Source organism: Natator depressus, chromosome 6 (genome assembly GCF_965152275.1).
Source record: "Natator depressus isolate rNatDep1 chromosome 6, rNatDep2.hap1, whole genome shotgun sequence".
NCBI lineage: Eukaryota > Metazoa > Chordata > Testudines > Cheloniidae > Natator > Natator depressus.
The window spans coordinates 38308798-38327408 of NC_134239.1; the positions used below are offsets into that span (position 1 = coordinate 38308798).

At 42.4% G+C, this 18611-nt stretch overlaps 1 protein-coding gene across 1 annotated transcript in view; it reads right to left on the minus strand.

Moving 5' to 3' along the window:
• Positions 1-3418: 3418 nt before the first annotated feature.
• The window catches only part of PPFIBP2 (PPFIA binding protein 2), a 207821-nt gene continuing 192628 nt past the window's right edge, over positions 3419-18611 (minus strand). Inside the window, exons 22-29 of the mRNA XM_074955092.1 lie at positions 18409-18520; positions 17557-17645; positions 15702-15824; positions 14052-14177; positions 9314-9502; positions 7930-8109; positions 5653-5718; positions 3419-4894 (exon numbers count right to left, since the gene is read on the minus strand). Of these exons, the coding sequence (XP_074811193.1) occupies positions 4823-4894; positions 5653-5718; positions 7930-8109; positions 9314-9502; positions 14052-14177; positions 15702-15824; positions 17557-17645; positions 18409-18520 (957 nt within the window). The 3' untranslated portion in view covers positions 3419-4822. The remainder of the gene's footprint in view (positions 4895-5652; positions 5719-7929; positions 8110-9313; positions 9503-14051; positions 14178-15701; positions 15825-17556; positions 17646-18408; positions 18521-18611) is intronic.

The following is an 18611-nucleotide window of genomic DNA, read 5'->3' on the forward strand; positions in this document are numbered from 1 at the left end:
TGAGACGAAGCTCAAGTTTCTCTCTCAGCTATGCTAGCACGATGCCACGAAAATCTGCAGAGCGGATTTGGCCAATCTGTACGAAGCAATATGCTATACTAACACCAGCTCTGCAGCCCTACCTAGCATTTCCTAACTAGTGACCTTTGCATGTTATGTTGGCTGTAGTTTGCTAGAGTTATGTTAGGGTAGTGCTTTACATTAAGCACGTATAGGAGACTGGAATGAAGAGAGAACAGTTAAGGGAAAAGTATAACCGCAGGTACTCTCTTAAAAAAACAAGTATCAGTCTGGATCTGTAAAAGCAGCAAAGAGTCCTGTGGCACCTTATAGACTAATAGATGTATTGGAGCATACGCTTTTGTGGGTAAATATCCACTTCGTCAGATGCATGTAGTGGAAATTTCCAGAGGCAGGTATAAATATGCAAGCAAGAATCAGGCTAGGGATAATGAGGTTAGTTCAATCAGGGAGGATGAGGCCCTCTTCTAGCAGCTGAGGTGTGAACACCAAGGGAGGAGACACTGCTTTTGTAGTTGGCTAGCCAGTCACAGTCTTTGTTTAAGCCTGAGCTGATGGTGCCAAATTTGCAAATGAACTGAAGCGCCGCAGTTTCTCTTTGAAATCTGGTCCTGAAGTTTTTTTGCTGCAGGATGGCTACCTTTAAATCTGCTAGTGTGTGTCTAGGGAGATTGACGTGTTCTCCTACAGGTTTTTGTATATTGCCATTCCTAATATCTGATTTGTGTCCATTTACACTTTTACGTAGGGACTGTCCAGTTTGGCCAGTATACATAGCAGAGGGGCATTGCTGGCACATGATGGCGTATATCACATTGGTGGACGTGCAGGTGAATGAACCGGTGATGGTGTGGCTGATCTGGTTAGGTCCTGTGATGGTATCGCTGGTGTAGATATGTGGGCAGAGTTGGCATCGAGGTTTGTTGCATGGATTGGTTCCTGAGTTATGAAGGTGCCGTGTGTCGTGCTGGTGAGAATATGCTTCAGGTTAGCGGGTTGTCTGAGGGTGAGGCCTGGCCTGCCTCCCAAGGCCTGTGAAAGTGAGGAATCGTTGTCCAGGATGGGTTGTAGAGGTTTTAACTGAGGACTGTATGTGATGGCCAGTGGAGTTCTGTTGGTTTCTTTCTTGGGCTTGTCTCGCAGCAGGAGGCTTCTGCGTACATGTCTGGCTCTGTTGATCTGTTTCCTTATTTCCTTATGTGGTATCGTAGTTTTGAGAATGCGTGGTGAAGATCTTGTCGGTGTTGGTCTCTGGCTGAGGGGTTGGAGCAAATGCGGTCTACAGCACTTGGCTGTAGACAATGGATTGTGTGCTGTGTCCGGGATGGAAGCTGGAGGCATGAAGGTAGGCATAGCGGTCAGTGGGTTTTCGGTATAGGGTGGTGTTAACGTGACCGTCACTTATTTGCACAGGGGTGTCTAGGAAGTGGACCTCCCGTGTAGATTGGTCCAGGCTGAGGTTGATGGTGGGGTGGAAGCTGTTGAAATTGTGGTGGAATTCTTCCAGGGTTCCCTTCCCATGGGTCCAGATGATGATGTCATCAGTGTAACGTAGGTAGAGAAGGGGCGTGAGTGGACGAGAGCTGAGGAAACGTTGTTCCAGGTCAGCCATAAAAAGCCATGGCATATTGTGGTGCCCATAGCGGTGCCACTGGTCTGGAGGAATATATTGTCACCAAATTTGAAATAAATGTGCGTGAGGATAAAGTCACAGAGTTCAGCAACCAGTTGTGCTGTGGCATCATCAGGGATACTGTTCCTGACAGCTTGTATTCCATCTTGGGATGTTTGTATAGAGAGCCTCTACATCCATGGGGGCTAGGATGGTGTTTTCTGGAAGATTACCAATGCATTGTAGTTTTCTCAGGAAATCAGTGGTGTCACAGAGATAGGTGGGAGTGCTGGTGGCGTACGGTCCGAGTAGAGAGTCCACATATCCAGACAGTCCTTCAGTGAGAGGGCCAATGCCCGAGATGATACAGCGTCCAGGATTTCCAGGTTTGTGGATCTTGGGTAGTAGATACCCTTAGAGCCCCGACCGGGGTTATTTTATGTTGATTTGTTCCTGTGTTAGTGTAGGGAGTGTCCTGAGTAGATTGTGCAGTTTCTTAGTGTATTCCTCAATGGGATCTGAGGAAAGTGGCCTGTAGAATTTGGTATTGGAGAGTTATCTGGCAGCCTCCTTTTGGTAGTCAGACCTGTTCATGATGACAACAGCACCTCCTTTATCAGCCTCTTCAAGTATAATGTCAGGGTTGTTTCTGAGGCTGTGGATGGCATTGCATTCTGCATGACTTAGGTTATGAGGCAAGTGATGTTTTTCCACAATTTCTGCCTGTGCACGTCGGCGGAAGCATTCTATGTATAGGTCCAGACTGTCATTTTGACCCTCAGGAGTCCGTGGGAGGGTATCTGTGTATCAGTGCGCTGTTCCGTGTTATCTTGAAAGTATTCTTTGAGTCGGAGATGGCGAAAGTAGGCTTCCAGATCACCGCAGAACTGTAGCATGTGTGTGTGTGTGGGGGGGGGGGGGCAAAAAGAGAGTCCCCGAGATAGGACAGACTCTTCTGCCGGGCCGAGTGTGTAGCTGGATAGATTGACGATATTGCTGGGTGAGTTAGGGGTACCACTGTTGTGGCCCCATGTGGCAGCTTACAGTCCTTTTTCCTTTGTAGAGAGGTCTACAGGCCTTGGGAGGCAGGCCAGTCCTCGCCCACAGACAACCCGCCAACCTGAAGCATATTCTCACCAGTAATGACACATCACACCACAGTACCTCTAACTCAGGAACCAATCCATGCAACAAACTTCGATGCCAACCCTGTCCACATCTACACCAGCGACACCATCACCAGTTCATTCACCTGCACGTCCACCAATATAATATGCCATCATGTGCCAGCAGTGCCCCTCTGCTATGTACATCGGCCAAACTGGAGAGTCCCTACGTAAAAGGATAAATGGACACAAATCAGATATTAGGAATGGCAATATACAAAAACCTGTAGGAGAACACTTCAACCTCCCTGGACACACGATAGCAGATTTAAAGGTAGCCATCCTGCAGCAAAAAAACTTCAGGACCAGAATTCAAAGAGAAATTGCTGAGCTTCAGTTCATTTGCAAATTTGGCACATCAGCTCAGGCTTAAACAAAGACTGTGACTGGCTAGCCAACTACAAAGGCAGTTTCTCCTCCCTTGGTGTTTACACCTCAACTGCTAGAAGAGGGCCTCATCCTCCCTGATTGAACTAACCTCATTATCCCTAGCTTGATTCTTGCTTGCATATTTATACCAACCTCTGGAAATTTCCACTCCATGCATCCGACAAAGTGGGTATTCACTCATGAAAGCGTATGCTCCAATAAGTCTGTTAGTCTATAAGGTGCCACAGCACTCTTTGCATGAGAAACTTGTTTTTTTAAAAGCGGCAAACATTACAACTTGTTTCTAACCACATCTCAGTCATGCCAGTATGTGGAATCCATATATATTTATATAGCTTATAGTATGCTGAATACAATTCAGGGAGCAAAGGACTTGGAGTCTATCACTTCCTCCTGGTTTTCCAACCATCTGTGCTAAGTTTCACACTACATGTTAAACTGTGCTTTGTAGCTCCTCTAGTCATTTTGACTCAAAATTCAGCGGAGCTTACTGAAATGTTCCAATTGTACAAGGAACTTTCATCTATGGACTGGGCTAAAACTTTTATTGCACTCACCTTGAGGTATCCGTAGCGAGGGTGGTATGCACCATTTTGGTAGTTTAAATGTGCATTTTAAGTTAAATGAATTTTCTGCCTGTTCCTTGACCACAAACAACACAGTACTTGTTTATGTGTTAAGTCATGCGTTGAGAGTCATTTTCTAAGAAAAGCCAACTTTTGGGTCCCTCAATTTCCTTTGCAGTCTCAAACTGAAGATGGGATTTCCTGCTGTAAAGCAAATTTCTCATTGCAGAGAGAGCAGAGTAAGGATCAGCATGCTCTCTGCTGGCCTGTTTAAGAACACACCCACCTGCTAGGGCTTCATGAGGGGTGAAAGGTGATCTATCTGTCCTTTCTCTTCATCCCAATAGTATAATCAGGATAGAGAAAGCAGAGACAAGGAGAGGTACAGAAGCAGAGGAAGAGCGAATGAGGGATGAAGTCCCTTCTTCCTCTTTAGGGAGTCTCAAAATCCTAAAGCCAATCCTATCTCTATACCAGACTGCAGTTTTTTTAGCAATGGTTCAGTAAACAACTGTCTGCACCAGGGTCTGTCAGATCCCAAGATAGCATCTGCTGCACCATGAATCATATAGCATGATAGAAAGTCACTGGAATTGTCAAAGTATCATCCTCGCCACTATCATTTAATATGAAGAGGACCCTTATTCTGTGACAGAGGCATATTCTGCTTATGTTATCGCTACATTGCAAGTTAATTATAAAAGTACAAAATTATAAAACAGATAATTTAGCAGGTAACAGTGCATAAATCAACCGTATAAAAGTCGTCATAAATCTGTAAAGAAATCTTCTACTAGTCTTAATCATTTTCCAATTTTACCCTCTCTGGATGATGAGAAATATTTTGCATAGCTTTTCTTAATACCCATGTAAAAATACCCAACACAGAACACAGTGTTTTTTTTTTTTTTTTTTTACCTGTAAGGTGTTGCTGCATCATAATCATATACATTTTACACTTCTTAGTGGCAGAAAAGCCTAAGCTATTTTCTGCATATAGCACCCAGCTTTCATCAGCCAGTTCTCTGGATACAAGTGAGGTATAACAGTGTTCTTGGTCATGGTCATCATCTCCAGTCTTCAAAGGTAGGTGTTAAAAATCTGCTGTCATTCAGCGTTTCATCTTGGCTTAGCATATCCTGAAAGTAAACAGTATATAGACCAGTCAGAAGTATGTTCAGTTAGATGTGTATAGCAATGACAAAGCAATCCAACTGTAATTAGATCTGATTCATGACAGCAGGAATTTACTGTCTTGATGTAGCTTATTTGATGATATAAATATTTAAGGCATTATAGGCCACCTGATTATATGTAACATAGTGGGATGATCCGCATCAATGAGTCTCACAGGTAGGTGACATAGTGGATAAAAATACTTTCACGTTACATGACCATCCATTTTGCTTTCCAGTGAATGAGTTAATCTACTTAAATCAGCTGCACCAATGCAGCCAATAATTTTACACGTTATGTGATTCTATATATTAGATACAGAATCAAATCCATACTGCTTCAGTAAAGTGAACTCTATCTAAGGGAGCAGGGGACAGCAATTGCTTATTTTTTTACTTTTCAATTTTTCCATTGTTTTTTATCAGGTATAGACACTAATTTACTGTGGGCAAAACTCACCCATTTTCAGAGGGTGAGCAGAATAAGTGGAGACTATGCACCACTTAAGTTCAACTTAGGCCATCCACTATGAATAGAGGACTGACAACTTATTTAAAACTAAAGATTTTTTGAAGTATGGATATGTAAGTAGGCTGTAAATAAGGAGTCTATAACATGAACACTGGAACACTTACTCTAGAGGACTGCTGGTCCTTTAACTTTCACTGCATTCTAGCAGGATAAGTTTGTGACTTTACAGCAAGTATAAATTGGTACATACCGTGAGGTTGCTTATGCCTTGAGAGAGCACCCCTATTTGCATTACTGTTCCTTCTGAATGTTCCATCTGTAAAATCAGTCAGTAACTAGATCAAGTCAGACAGTAACTACAATTTTATCCAGACTCTACATGCATCTTTTGGAGGAGATTCTGCCTTGAGAAAAACAAAATCTCACCATGATGAATTACTACACTTTGAAATGTGCTAAAAATGAGTTCTCAAAGTTATACAGAAATAAATATACATATTGTACATAACACCTCACACATCACAAGAAAAAAAATACTCTTATGCCAGCATAATGCAGTGAAAATGCAGTGATGATAGGAAGATCAATTTCTGATGAGAACAAGGCATTCTTTAATCCTTCAGTACAAATATTACGCACGCTAGCGAATTTAAGAATTTATCAGTTTGCTCTCATGAATTATAGTGCCGTGTGTTGCAGTAATATTTTCCAGAAGTCAAAAGCATTCAAGATGCGTTCAATAACGCATGTGGTGCATTCCTACTAGGCAGACAACACAAGTACTCTTCATGCTCTCTTATTGATTTTAAAAAAGGATATAAATCGTTTGAGCCCATCAGGTGGCCTAAAATGTAAAGGGGGTTCAGTCGTGGTTCATTTAAAGTATTAATTTTTCACTGTACAAATGTGTAAATATATTGTGTTCACTTCCAGGTCATTTTTTTAGCTGGAAGATGGAATGTCATCAAATTTTTTTAATATTCAAAATATTTTGTAACAGTTGTATTTAGTAATTTAAAATGGGGTCCAGAATGGTGGAATATTAAAGTTAAATCAAATCCATACTGCTTCAGTAAACTCTATCTACTGGAGCACGGGCAGCAGTTGTTTACAAAATATTGGAGTTACTTATTTTCAGTTTTTCAATTGTTTTTTATCAGATATACACACTAATTTACTGTGGGCAAAAGTCACCCCGTTCAGACGGTGAGCAGAATCAGTGGAGACTATGCACCACTTAGATGCTGCGTTTACCTTGTAACTGGACATTTCCTTTCAGTAAACATGTCGAGCATCAAACTACAGTACATTCACTACAGATACTGACAGCGCTCAACTCTGTTGGGATTTGGTCCTCTCTTATTTCTTTAACATAGTATTGTTAATCTTATTTAACACTAACACAGGAGCCACTATATGTGAAATATATCACCCTTTTATCGCTAAAACACATGCTAAAACATTTTTGTTAATGGGGTCCTCTAAATAACACAGTGCAGACTTATACCAGAAAAGACAGTGGTTAGGTAATGAGCACAAATGATGTGTTAGATGCAGTAAACCATGCAAATGAAAAATGAATTATCAGTCATATCAATTTTGTGATCATTCTCTTATCTAGTTTCTCACTTAGGAGAATTATTTAATCTGGCTTCTCTCTGGGACAGTCTGAGCTAATGGAAGTTGTCATAGCTCTACGGAAGTCACTGGAGCGATAATTTACACCAGCAGAGGATCTGCCCCTGTCTGGCTCTTGTGCACTACAGAAGCTCTCACAAGGTCCAACAGCTCCCTTTTTCAGGGTTTGAAGTACTTTACACAGACTTTGTCAGGAAGGAGGCTGGATAGAGTTTTTATGGAAACCTACTGTTTGTGTGTGATGTGTAAACTAAATTCCATTACAGAGAGAAAGTGATCACTACATATGTAACAAAATGGAAGTATTCTTTTATTGTCTAATTGATAATGTTCATGTGTTTATATGCTTAAGCATAATTATTTCATAGAGTATGTAATACATTTACATGGTGCAAATGATGCACTCTTCAGTTTAACGTCTTAAAATATACAATCCAGTTGTACTTACGAGAATAAAATACAAATTGATACCTCTGTACAAATTGATCTGAATAAGATTTTATTACATTACAAACCACTTATAAAGATAAAATTTCTCTGTGCAGTACTCATGGATTATGTAATTAAAAGTACAAAAAAAATTTGGTGTTTCTACTATAACCCCAAATTTAACAGTCCAATACATTAACCTTCTTAGTGTAAAGGTTTGATGTACCTGAAAAAGGGCTTGAAGATAGATGGGTTTACGCTTACAAAGATAAAAATATAATTCATCTGACATTCTCAGTATAAAACTCTTCAAAAGCATCCACAGCCCATACGTACGTTCTCAATGAGTTCATGCGGATGTAGCAGAGACTTTGTTATATGGTAACAAAAGGTTATTGGCAAGCTTTGGAATGCATGTAGAGGATGAGAGATGAGAATGACATCAATCTATTTGTCCCACCTGATCCAGTTTGTCCAATTCCCTATCAGTGAGTTGATTAAGTCCTTTGTATCCACCATAGCTCTTCTGAGTACCATTAGTTGCACCTGGACTTGTGTCCATAGGACAAATGTAATCTGTAGATTCATCAAATTTCTTTTTTCTTAGGTTTCCAAAATGTGAAAATCCAAGTTTCTTTGGCTAAAATAACGAAATATAAAGTTTTACATAAGAGAAACAATTGGTCTAAAATGTAAAATCTAGTTTGAAGTTACAATTTTGTACATGCCAACAATGCACAGATCTTGACTGAAGTCTACAAACTAGAAAAATGCAGCTTTAATCATCCCTCCTTGTATGTTTGTTACTAACGGATATAATAGCAGAACACTGTGCTGAGATTACCACCACTTGATTATCTTTGCTAGCTATACTACAGTACATTTACTAGGATAATGATGAATTCTCACAGTTGAACAAGTGTGTTTTGTGATAGTTTTTTAAAATCATGGTTGTCTGTATATTTGCTAATTCACGAAAAATCTCCCCCATCATTGGCGTGATTTAGTAGGGTTTGACCATAGCTCAGATTAACATATGATGTTCTCAGTTGGCAACTGTATGACCAGTGAAGTCAATTAAACTATTATTTAAAGTTACACAGCTAGCACAACTACTTCAATTGGACAATTCATGCGTCTATAGTTACGCAGGTGCTTAAGTACTTTGCTGAGTCAAGGCCACAAGTGTGGGCTTCAGCACTTCTCTCCACAAGGATGGTCTTAAACTGGGGTCATAGGTAGCAAGCATAGCACTTACCTGTCTGAGAGACTCCATTGAAATCAATAGTCTGTTTACAAAAATGAAGTCACTCGTGCATAAGTATTCACAAGATCAGGTCTACAAACAGCCCTCGCTCTATTTCTGGCTTCAGTTAGAGTTGATGTATACGTTCTGCAAATCCTAACACTGTATTAGGCCATTAGGAAAAGCTCTGATTTAACAGATACCATTTGTATACTTGGCATCAAACGTACTGTAGGAGCTCAAAAGAAGAGGATTTTAAATTTTCAACACTATTCAGTTCAGAAATTTTTTTATGAAACTTGGTTAAATCTTTGTTAAAACTGGGAACAGTTATTGATAAAAATGAATATTTTGTTTTGGATCGCGTTTCCTTTGAATAAAAGGTATTGATATTGCATGTTTATTTCTGTAGTAAATTTTGATAGGTTTGTGCTGAATCTCTGTGTATTAAGAATATCAAAGAATACTAAAATTAAGAATAACTAAAATGTAACCTTAGTGGGAACTGGCCTCCCCCACTTCCCAGAGTTGGCCCCTTAGTCTGTAAGAAAAGCAAACTGAACTCCACTGAGAGATCCTAGAATTCAGAGTGGCATACCCGAACTTTAGCAGTGGTAGTCAGAGGTGTGTAAGCTGTAGATTCCATTATTTCTCTTTTTTCTTGTTGTGCTTCTGGCCCAATTAACACATTAAAGTTAGTGGTCAGGTGGCGTCTCAGGAGGGTCTTTTGAGGTGGAATGTTAAGAAGCATTGCCAGTGTGTCACCATTAAAGCGAGGTTCAAGAATCTATTAAGAACACCACAAAAATTATGCTTTATGTAGACAAACCTCTACAAGATCAAACATTTAAAAAAACATAGTCATCCTATAATGCTGATCTGTATGTTCTTAATAATTACGTTTCTGTTAAACACTATCAGACAAATAAATAAAAGTCTCACTCATTCTTGAGTAACTAGTGTAAGTGACAGGAGTCACCTGAAAAAACTTTCCAAATGCCTTTAACTAAACAACATTATGTCAGTATTTGCAGTGCTCCTTAGCTATTTCCTGTATTAACATATAGAGAAGTTAGGAAATACTTGTGGTAATTTTATGTTGTAAAGAAAGTGAAACAAAATCCCTAAAACATTTGTAAAGGCAACTCACTGTACTCAAAGTGCCCTTATTTTACTTAAGGGTACATCTACACTGTGTTTTAAAACCCACAGCTATGGTCACTCAGGATCAGGCTGGAGCACTGCTGGTTCTAACACCGCATGATCCCAAGGCTGTAGACCCAGGCTCGGAGATTTGCTGCCGTGGGTTTTAAAACACAGTGTAGATGTACCCTAGCTGCTTGTCATCTTAACTCCCAAGTCTAAACAATTCCTGATTGTTGGCAAAGGTGCCACAGCTCAGCGACCCAAGGAAATTCTTTATCTGTGACCAGCCTCTGTCTCATAAGTTCACTTTATTTCTTTGAACAGCTCTGGTGATGTTTTATCAATAAGTTATTAAAGTAATTTCCACTGTATAATTTCTTTTCTGTAGCCCAGCACCTCCCACAGTTCTGGACATCTGGGCTGCTCCCCCCTCTGCAGCTCAGAGATGCATAAAAGTCTTGGCACAACCCGTTCTGGCTACACCCCCTCTGTGGCAACATGTGAATGGTGGTTCTGTTGCTGCCACCTATTTTCCTCTTTTCGGGGTTTTTTGGGGGCAAGGGTGAGCAGTTTTCCCTCCCTAGTCTCTCTCATCCCGGGGTTGGTTTACAGTCAGGTGACTTAACTCACCTTGAGCTCTGCTACCATGCCTCTCTGCTGGCTTCTCTGCACTGCTCAGATGTGGTGGAGCAGCCTGAAAAGCACAGGGCAAAATCTAAACAACGCCCCATCTGTGAGACTGGCTTGGAAGACTGGGAACTGTACCGAGCTTTCTGGCCCGAACTCTGTTAGGTCCTGGGGCCATGAGTCAAAGAGGGATGTGCGGGCGACTTCAACATGGAAAAAGCAGACCGGGAGTCTCTGAACAAAGCAGGGAGAGGCTGTAAAGATGAGGACAACGCCAGCCAGTCAACTCAGGATGTAAGTCCCAAGGGGAGACTTCTCCCCTCCCCAAGTCTTAAAGTGGGTCCTGAGTGACCTGGGAAAAGAAGTCAGGCTCATAAACAGTACCCTCCTTCCCAATTTCTAGTGTCATATCCCCTCCCCACTCCCTGGAGGAATAGACTCAGCCAGGGAGGGCTCTGGGGGTACATCTATGCAGTGAAACTCCCCCCACAGCAGCAAATCTCAGAGTCTGGTTCAACTGACTTGGGCTTGCGTAGCTCACACTCTGGGCTAAAAATAGCTGTATACTTGCTCCGGCTTGGGTTGGAGCCCAGGCTCTGAAACCCAGCGTGGGGGGAGGGCCTTAGAGCCTCGAACCCAAGCCCAAGCCCGAACCCCTAGCCTAGACAGCTGTTGTGAGCCCCAGTCAGTTGACATGGGCTTGGAGACTCACTGCCACAGGGCTTTGCACTCAGAGTTCTCTTGAGAGGGCTTTAGGCCCTAAGGATAGCTGCCTGCCAAAGGTCTCACCCAAAGCCACGAGAGCGCACCTGTGCTCTCAACGCATGCAAATACATAAAGGGAAAAAGGGGCGGGGGGAAGTACACAAGATCCATCAGGTCCTCTGACTTTTTCTCCCCTGTCTCCTACAACCCTGTAACTCACAATCTGCTCCAGAACAAGATCTCTCGTCTTTTAGATATGGGAGGAAGAGAACACTTCCTCAGAAGAAAGATTCTTTAGGGTTTTACTCCACCGTCTTCAAAAATGCAAGGGGGGAATCCAAGCCATATTGACCTCAAAAGGCTCAAGTGGATGGAGAGCCTGGCCTCTACTGTATCATCCCTGTCCCACGGGGATATTCTGACGTCAGTGGATCTGGCAGATGCATACCTCAAAAGTTCCTATCAGACCGTGTCCTCACAGATGTCTAAGGTTCTCTTACAGCAGGAAGCATTATCAGTACTGAATGCTTCCATTTGGCCTGTCCTCTTACACTAGGGTCTTTACCAAGATGTTCGTGGTACTGATAGCCAGGCTTAGGTCGAAGGGTATACATCTGTGTCCCCTTCCTGGACATCTTGATCAGAGCTCCATCCCAGGCGCATGGGTTTGTTATCAATGTCAAGAAAAGCTCCTTGACCTAGTCTACCAAAACAGCTCATCTAGGAGAAGACACACACACCTCAATAGCAAAGATCTACCCACCTCTAGAAAGGTTCCAAAGATTCAGGACCTTCTCACGTTGTTCCCAAGCTGCAAGAGGCCTACCCTAGCACTGGACCTTCAATAAGTAGGCCTCCTAGGGCTGTGCGCAGGGATCACTCCGTGGCCACAATCACGCATCTGGCATCTTCAAGGCTTCATCTTAAAGGTGTGGGCCACTCCCCAGAACACATGAAGGACTGCATAAAGGTCCTGCTGCTGGTGCTCAGCTCCTTAAAATGGTCGTTAGCCCAGGGCAATATCTGCAATGCTATGCCCATGTGTCTTCCAGATCCTCTGGTTCTCATAACTGATGCCAAGCTGGAGGGCTGAGGAGCACACTTGGGAGTCCCAAACCACTTAAAGCAGCTGAAGCCCAGCGGAAAGGGGTTACAGCATAAACCTCCTAAGGCTAAGAGCAGTCAAGCTGTAGCTGCCATGGTTCCAATCCAGTGTAGAGGAGAAACATGTTCTGATTCAGTCAGACAACACAAATATGGTCGTGTACGTGAACAACCAAAGCGAAACAAGGAGCCCTGACCAGGGCTTTGGAGCTGTGCTCCGGCTCCGCTCCAGCTCCGGGCAAAAACCTGCAGCTCCACTGCTCCAGAGCTGCTCCACGCTCCAGCTCCGGGCTCTGCTCCAAAGCCCTGGCCCTGACAAGTCATCCCCTCGAACCACTGATGTCAATACCAGCATTCTATTTCTCCATCGAAACTTGCCTTCTGATAGCCATCACACCTGCCAGGTGAGCGCGAGAGCTGGCAGCCGTATCGATGCAGGAGCCTTCCTGCATGTTCCACAAGGACAAGTCAGTGTGACTCCTGACTCTTCTATCCCTAAGCTGGACCCTTCCTTCCACACTTCCCCAGAGCTGATCCATCCTTCACTGTGTCCATGGAGAAGAGGGATGACACCTCAGATGTCAGAAAAGCTCTGAAAATCTACCTCAAACATAAAGGATCCATGAGAAGATAGGCCAGCTTATTTCTTTTTTTTCTTTTAGTGGGGAAGAAAAGACCCGCAGCTTCCAAGTCCTCCATTGCGCTGTGGAGGCACACAAGGCATTCAAAATTCTGTTCTGAACGGGGTCAGGGCACACTCCAGGAGATCCCCGGCAACCTCAGGAACAGAAAGAAATGCATCCACACTGGAAATTTGCAAGGATGCCACCTGCTCAACAGCTACGACCTTCATCAAGCACTGTGATGTGTCCTTCCTGCCACCTGCAGATGCTTCCTTTGGCAGAAAGTTGCTGCAGGAAGTGGCCCAGAAATAATAATCCCCTTTGAGCAAATCTTATAAATGGGGAGGGATACATTTCCCCCCCCCCTTCTTTCTGACCTTTTCTATAATCCTCCCTGTTCACTGCTCACTACTTTCCAAATGTCCAGAACTGTGGGGATGCTGGGCTGCAGAACAGGAAAATACGTCTTATTGATGATTTCCTTTTTGCTCGTAGCTTCTCCCATAAATCTACCCACCTTGAATGGCTTATGAGCCAAAAGGTCAGATGTTGAGTGGAATCTTTACTATGTGACCATTTTTTGGTCCACTGTACATAGTCAGTCTGCTTACTCTGGAGTTACTCGTATTGTTATACAAGTTTTTCCAGCTTTGGAATAACTCTTTTGGTGGCAAGCAGGAGCAGAGGGGGGCATGGCCAGAGCATGCAGCACCAAGATATTAATTCGCCTGTGAGAGCTACAGAGAGGAGGGGAGCAGCCCACACATCCAGAATTGTGGGAGATGCTGCTAGCAGAAAGGAAATTATCAGTAAGAAATTTTCTATTTCATGCACTCCCTATTAGTCCGGAAGACAATGTGACATCATTTTGCTTTTTTATATTTCTAATATTTCTTTTTTCTTTACATTTCCTACGTTGTAAAAATTAATTTACATAAAACAGACTCAATAGCTTTTAAGAAGGTTGATCAGTGAGCATACATCATCAGATTACTAAAATTAAGGTATATTCCTCTTTCTGTTTCGTGCTTGGAAATTAAACAGCTACAGTAGTTTTGGTAAAGTAATCTGGAAATGTATTTTCTAAGTTAATATATAAAAAAAAGGAATAAAATTATGAACCAGTTCTCACAATGAGGCCACCATGAACTCCACTTCCTCGAAGGTTTGGTGCATATTCTGCCAGATCTACCGATCTGAGCCATTCCATCACTCTGTGATTAGACCACTGCACTACTTCAGAAGGTGAAATATTATTCTGTAAAAGCAACCACAAAAAGACAATATACTCTTCTTCTTTACACACGGAATTTTAATTTATATATATACATGCAGACACAATTCAGCTAAGAAAATACAGTTCAATACTTGAAAAAGGCTGAACCTCAGCTAATGAGTTTACCTTTCATGCCTGCCTCGTTATCAGTTACTATTAAATCATTCCTCCTCCCTAACAATCACTATTTCCCAGATTCTGAGATAACCTGTTTTGCTCTGAGCATCTTGTGCAGCTCTCAGAAGATTTGGAGAATCTGGATTGGCAGGTGAAATGGAAAGTACATTCTATTACAGATGGAAACCTAAGAACTACTGCTTCATATAAAAGACAATATGCAGAGACTATTTATGCTGCAAAAAATATTGAAAATTATTATTATTATTAAGGTTTCCATTACTATATTATCTAGGTACTTAATACAGAGACTAAGCCCTGGTCTACACTAGGTGGGGGGATGGATCTAAGTTACTCAACTTCAGCTATTTGAATAACGTAGCTGAAGTCAACGTACTTAGACCTACTCCCCGCAGTGTCTTCACTACAGTGAATCAACTGCTGCTGCTCCCCCATCAACTCTGCCTGCGCCTCTCGTGGCATTGGAGTACAGGTGTCGATGGGAGAGCACTCGGGGGTCGATTTATCGAGTCTAGACTAGTCGCGATAAATCAATCCCCATTGGATCGATTGCTGCCCGCTGATCCGGTGGGTAGTGTAGACATACCCTAAGAGAAGAACTGATGCTGGCTGGAGAAAGGCTAAATTAGTTTATGTGCTGCTGGGAGTACTGCTTGAGAAATTAGTAGAGTTGAGTAAATAATAAAAAATTTCAATGACTTCACTCAAAAATATTATTAAATTCTTACATAGTTGTGAATGATTTGCCAAACTTTACAGACTTGGAGAACAATGGAAAAAAAGTGGTTGAATAATTAAAAGTAAATGCAAAATTCACTGAATAATTTATTCAACCATCTCTGGCACTTACAGATGGCATATACTTACTGCCATTGTAGTCCATCTCACTGAGAGTGCAGAGTTGGTCCCAATGTGTGACCAAACAATGGAACTTCTACCTTGCCCCACGGGAAATTGTTCTACAGTGTTGAGAGATCTCGCTCTTCAGAAGCTTTTCTGGATATTCAGCCAAAATTGTCCCTTTCTCAATACATCCCATTTCTTCCAGTTACACCACCTGTGCCAATCTACTTAATGCTACCTGGCTCCCTTCCACATGGGAACACAGAGGGGAACCTGCTCTTGGGTTTGGGCTGGTGACATGGAAGAGGATAAGCAGTAACTTACACTATTTTCCTCCTCTGGGATGTGGATCTTCCCTGAGGAGACTCCAAAGGCAGCTCCTGGCTGCAGTGGCCGGTATTTTGTACAGTTAGTTTTCTTTCACTAGTGAATAACTCCTTTGGTGGCAAGCAGGAGCAGAGGGGGCAGGGCTAGAGCATGCAGCATCAAAACAGTAGACTCAAGCCACACAAATTTCTTCTTTACCTCATCAACTGGCCTCCTACGTAGACAATGGGGGTTGAACTGGTTGACATGCAGCACGTGAATGGCACATTTAATACTGAGATGATGCAGCTGGCTGGTGACTTTCAGAAAGAGAAGGTCATTCTGAAAGAGGAAAAGCCTGGGTAAAAGTGGCATAGAATACCACTGCACAATCCGATTTCCCCCCCGGTGCCCCCTGGAAAATAAATGCTGTGACATTTGTATGTATCAAAGAAATCCAGGTTAGATCAATGGTATGCATTCCTGTTAGAAAAAACAGTTGAAACTTAATAAAATTAATCTATAAGACTATTGGTCTTTTAAGTAGAAACTGGAGATGGAGTATGTCTCAGTTGAGTAAGACCATGTCCACACTGTGGTCATACTTGTTATGGCCACATTTAAATAAAGTGGTAGGTATCAGGGTTCTAGCATGGTCTCCTTGATCAGTAGGGACAGAAATTTTCTTCTGAGAACCGTGCTCTCCAAAGTTATATTATGGACTAATACCCAGTTGAACTATACAATCGTTTTATTGCAGTTACAAGACAAAAAGAAAATTCTTTATCCACACTAGACAGGGAAGTGATGCTAGAGCCTTACCATCAATAAATATTTAAACATAGCTATAGCTTGTATGGTTCTGATACCAATTTGGTCAAGGCCTTACAACATACTGGGTTCAATGCTGGTCTCCACTGCTAAATATCAGTTACCAAGTGACCAGGCTAAATATCCTGAGCTGCATGCACTCTAGGTCATTATACTCAAACATATCGTGTGGATATGGTCCTGGTAGTCAGGTGTCTTGCAGTAGCCAGCTGCAGTTGAATCTCCTGTATGCTATTATTCTTAATGCAGATATAGCGACTACTGGTTTATCTTTGGGTGGCTCTCCCTCTACCATTCAGTAGATAAGGTGACCCCCATCCCCGCAATTTTTGCCTTGCATAGATCCTTTAGATTCTTTTGAATGTGAGCGAAGTCCCAGACTAAAAGGAATATTGCTGGAAAGTTACCCGTAAAATAGTAGCTAACTCCCTCCTCTTTCCTGAACACAGCACACTCTGCTTGTTAGCAACCCCTGGGTTGACAGCAAAAAGTTGCTATTATGGGGCAGCTGCTAATAAATGGAAAGCAGGTTTCTCAGGCAGCAGCTAAGGAAGAAAGCACTGGGCAGGCCTTCCCTGTCTGACACCCTGCAAACATGCCAGCAAGGAGGGAAGCTGCAGCCCAGATGCAGGGCCCACGGAGCTACTCGGTACCTCTCCCTGCACTCTCCTGGGGTCAAGGTTCAACATGTTGAGTGCTTCCTTCCCTGTATGCAGTCCCCTGGCAAAGTGCAGTCCGGAGAATGCAGGGAGAGGTACTGTGCAGCTCCAACATCTGGGCTGCAGCCCGTCTCCCTACTACTGCTCTGCCCACGGCCTCCCCTCCCAACCCACAGCCCCTTACTTCCTGTGTGGTCCCTGTCTGCAGGAACATTTGCTGGGCTGCATCCCCAGAAGGAAGTACTGGGATGTGCTACGCATGGCCGCAGGCAGGTTTGCGAGGCTGCAACCAGAGAAGATATGTCCCAGCACTTCCTTCCCTGGCTGCAGCCTCACAAATCTGTGTGCAGGTGGCTCTTTTCTTCCAAAAGAAGTTGCTAATAAGGAGCATGCTGTTGCTAATATCTGAATCCCATTAACGCTGACGTTAATGGGATGGGACTGGTTCCTGGCAATATGTTGCCATCAATCAGAAGTTGCTAATATCAGGATCGCTTTTAAGCAGAATCTACTGTGTTTGCAAGATGGAGGGTTCAGAGTCAGTCTGAATGGAGGGAAAGCGGTTTTATGGTAAACCTTCTTACCACAGTTAAGTATTGCAACATTCTCCCATCAACTCTGGATTCATGAAACTGATCTTTGTACTGAGGTAAGCCAATATCATCAAGCCATCCTGAAAATATAAAAATAGTGTAGAAAACAAATCCAGATTTAGGAAGTCTTTTCAGATCAAGAAACAATCCTTGAAGATGAAATTCCACACCCTCTGCACCCTCATACTCAGGGTCCTCTGACCCTCTTCAGAAACTCATGAGTCACCTATTCTCTTTTTCACTGCCCTTTCAAGGCCTTCTGCCCAAAATGGCCCTCCCTTTGTCTGAGAGCGGCAGGCAGCTCCCACCAAAACCCACAAATTAAATTCCTGAAATGCTTTAGAGAATGGCATATATGACTGAGCATGTGACTCTACAGGACCTTTAGCGCCTTTCATACTAGGAATAAAAAATCTAGTTACTCGCACTCAGTCCCCCTCAAGGCGGTTACATTGGAGGGGTTGCTTGATCCCTGGCCTGAGGTATTTTAAGCTGAATTCCAGTTGCCTTTTTCGGACTCCTAAATTCAGTTATGATTTCCACAGAAATCAAAAAGCAAGTAAGCTTTGAAAAAATAAGGCATATTCATTATAACTGGCATTCAAGAAAACCAAACTTTTAAAATGTAAATCTCTAAAATATTCTTCCAATGAAATATTCCAAATGCCACTATGGTACAGTACGTTTAGATGATCAATCAATTCGATAATCAGCTGGCTTTAACATACATTTCTATGACAAACTCTCATTCACTGTGTACAAGAAATACATGAAACATTTTCATTACTTCTCAGCTGAGGTAAAAAACCCAACCTCTAGTCCCAGAATTCCACAAGCACTTACGTGTCACCCAGATATGATCTAGTTGCGCAGACTTATCATCCTGTTTTGTATTTATTGATTTAACGGCCAAAACTAATTTCTTCCTGTGCAGAGGATGTTTTATTCCTAGTTCCTATAACAAAAAAAAAATTATAATAAATAGCTTGACCTTATATGGTGCCTTTTATCTCAGAACTCATGCATGTGAGAGAGACTGATTTTAG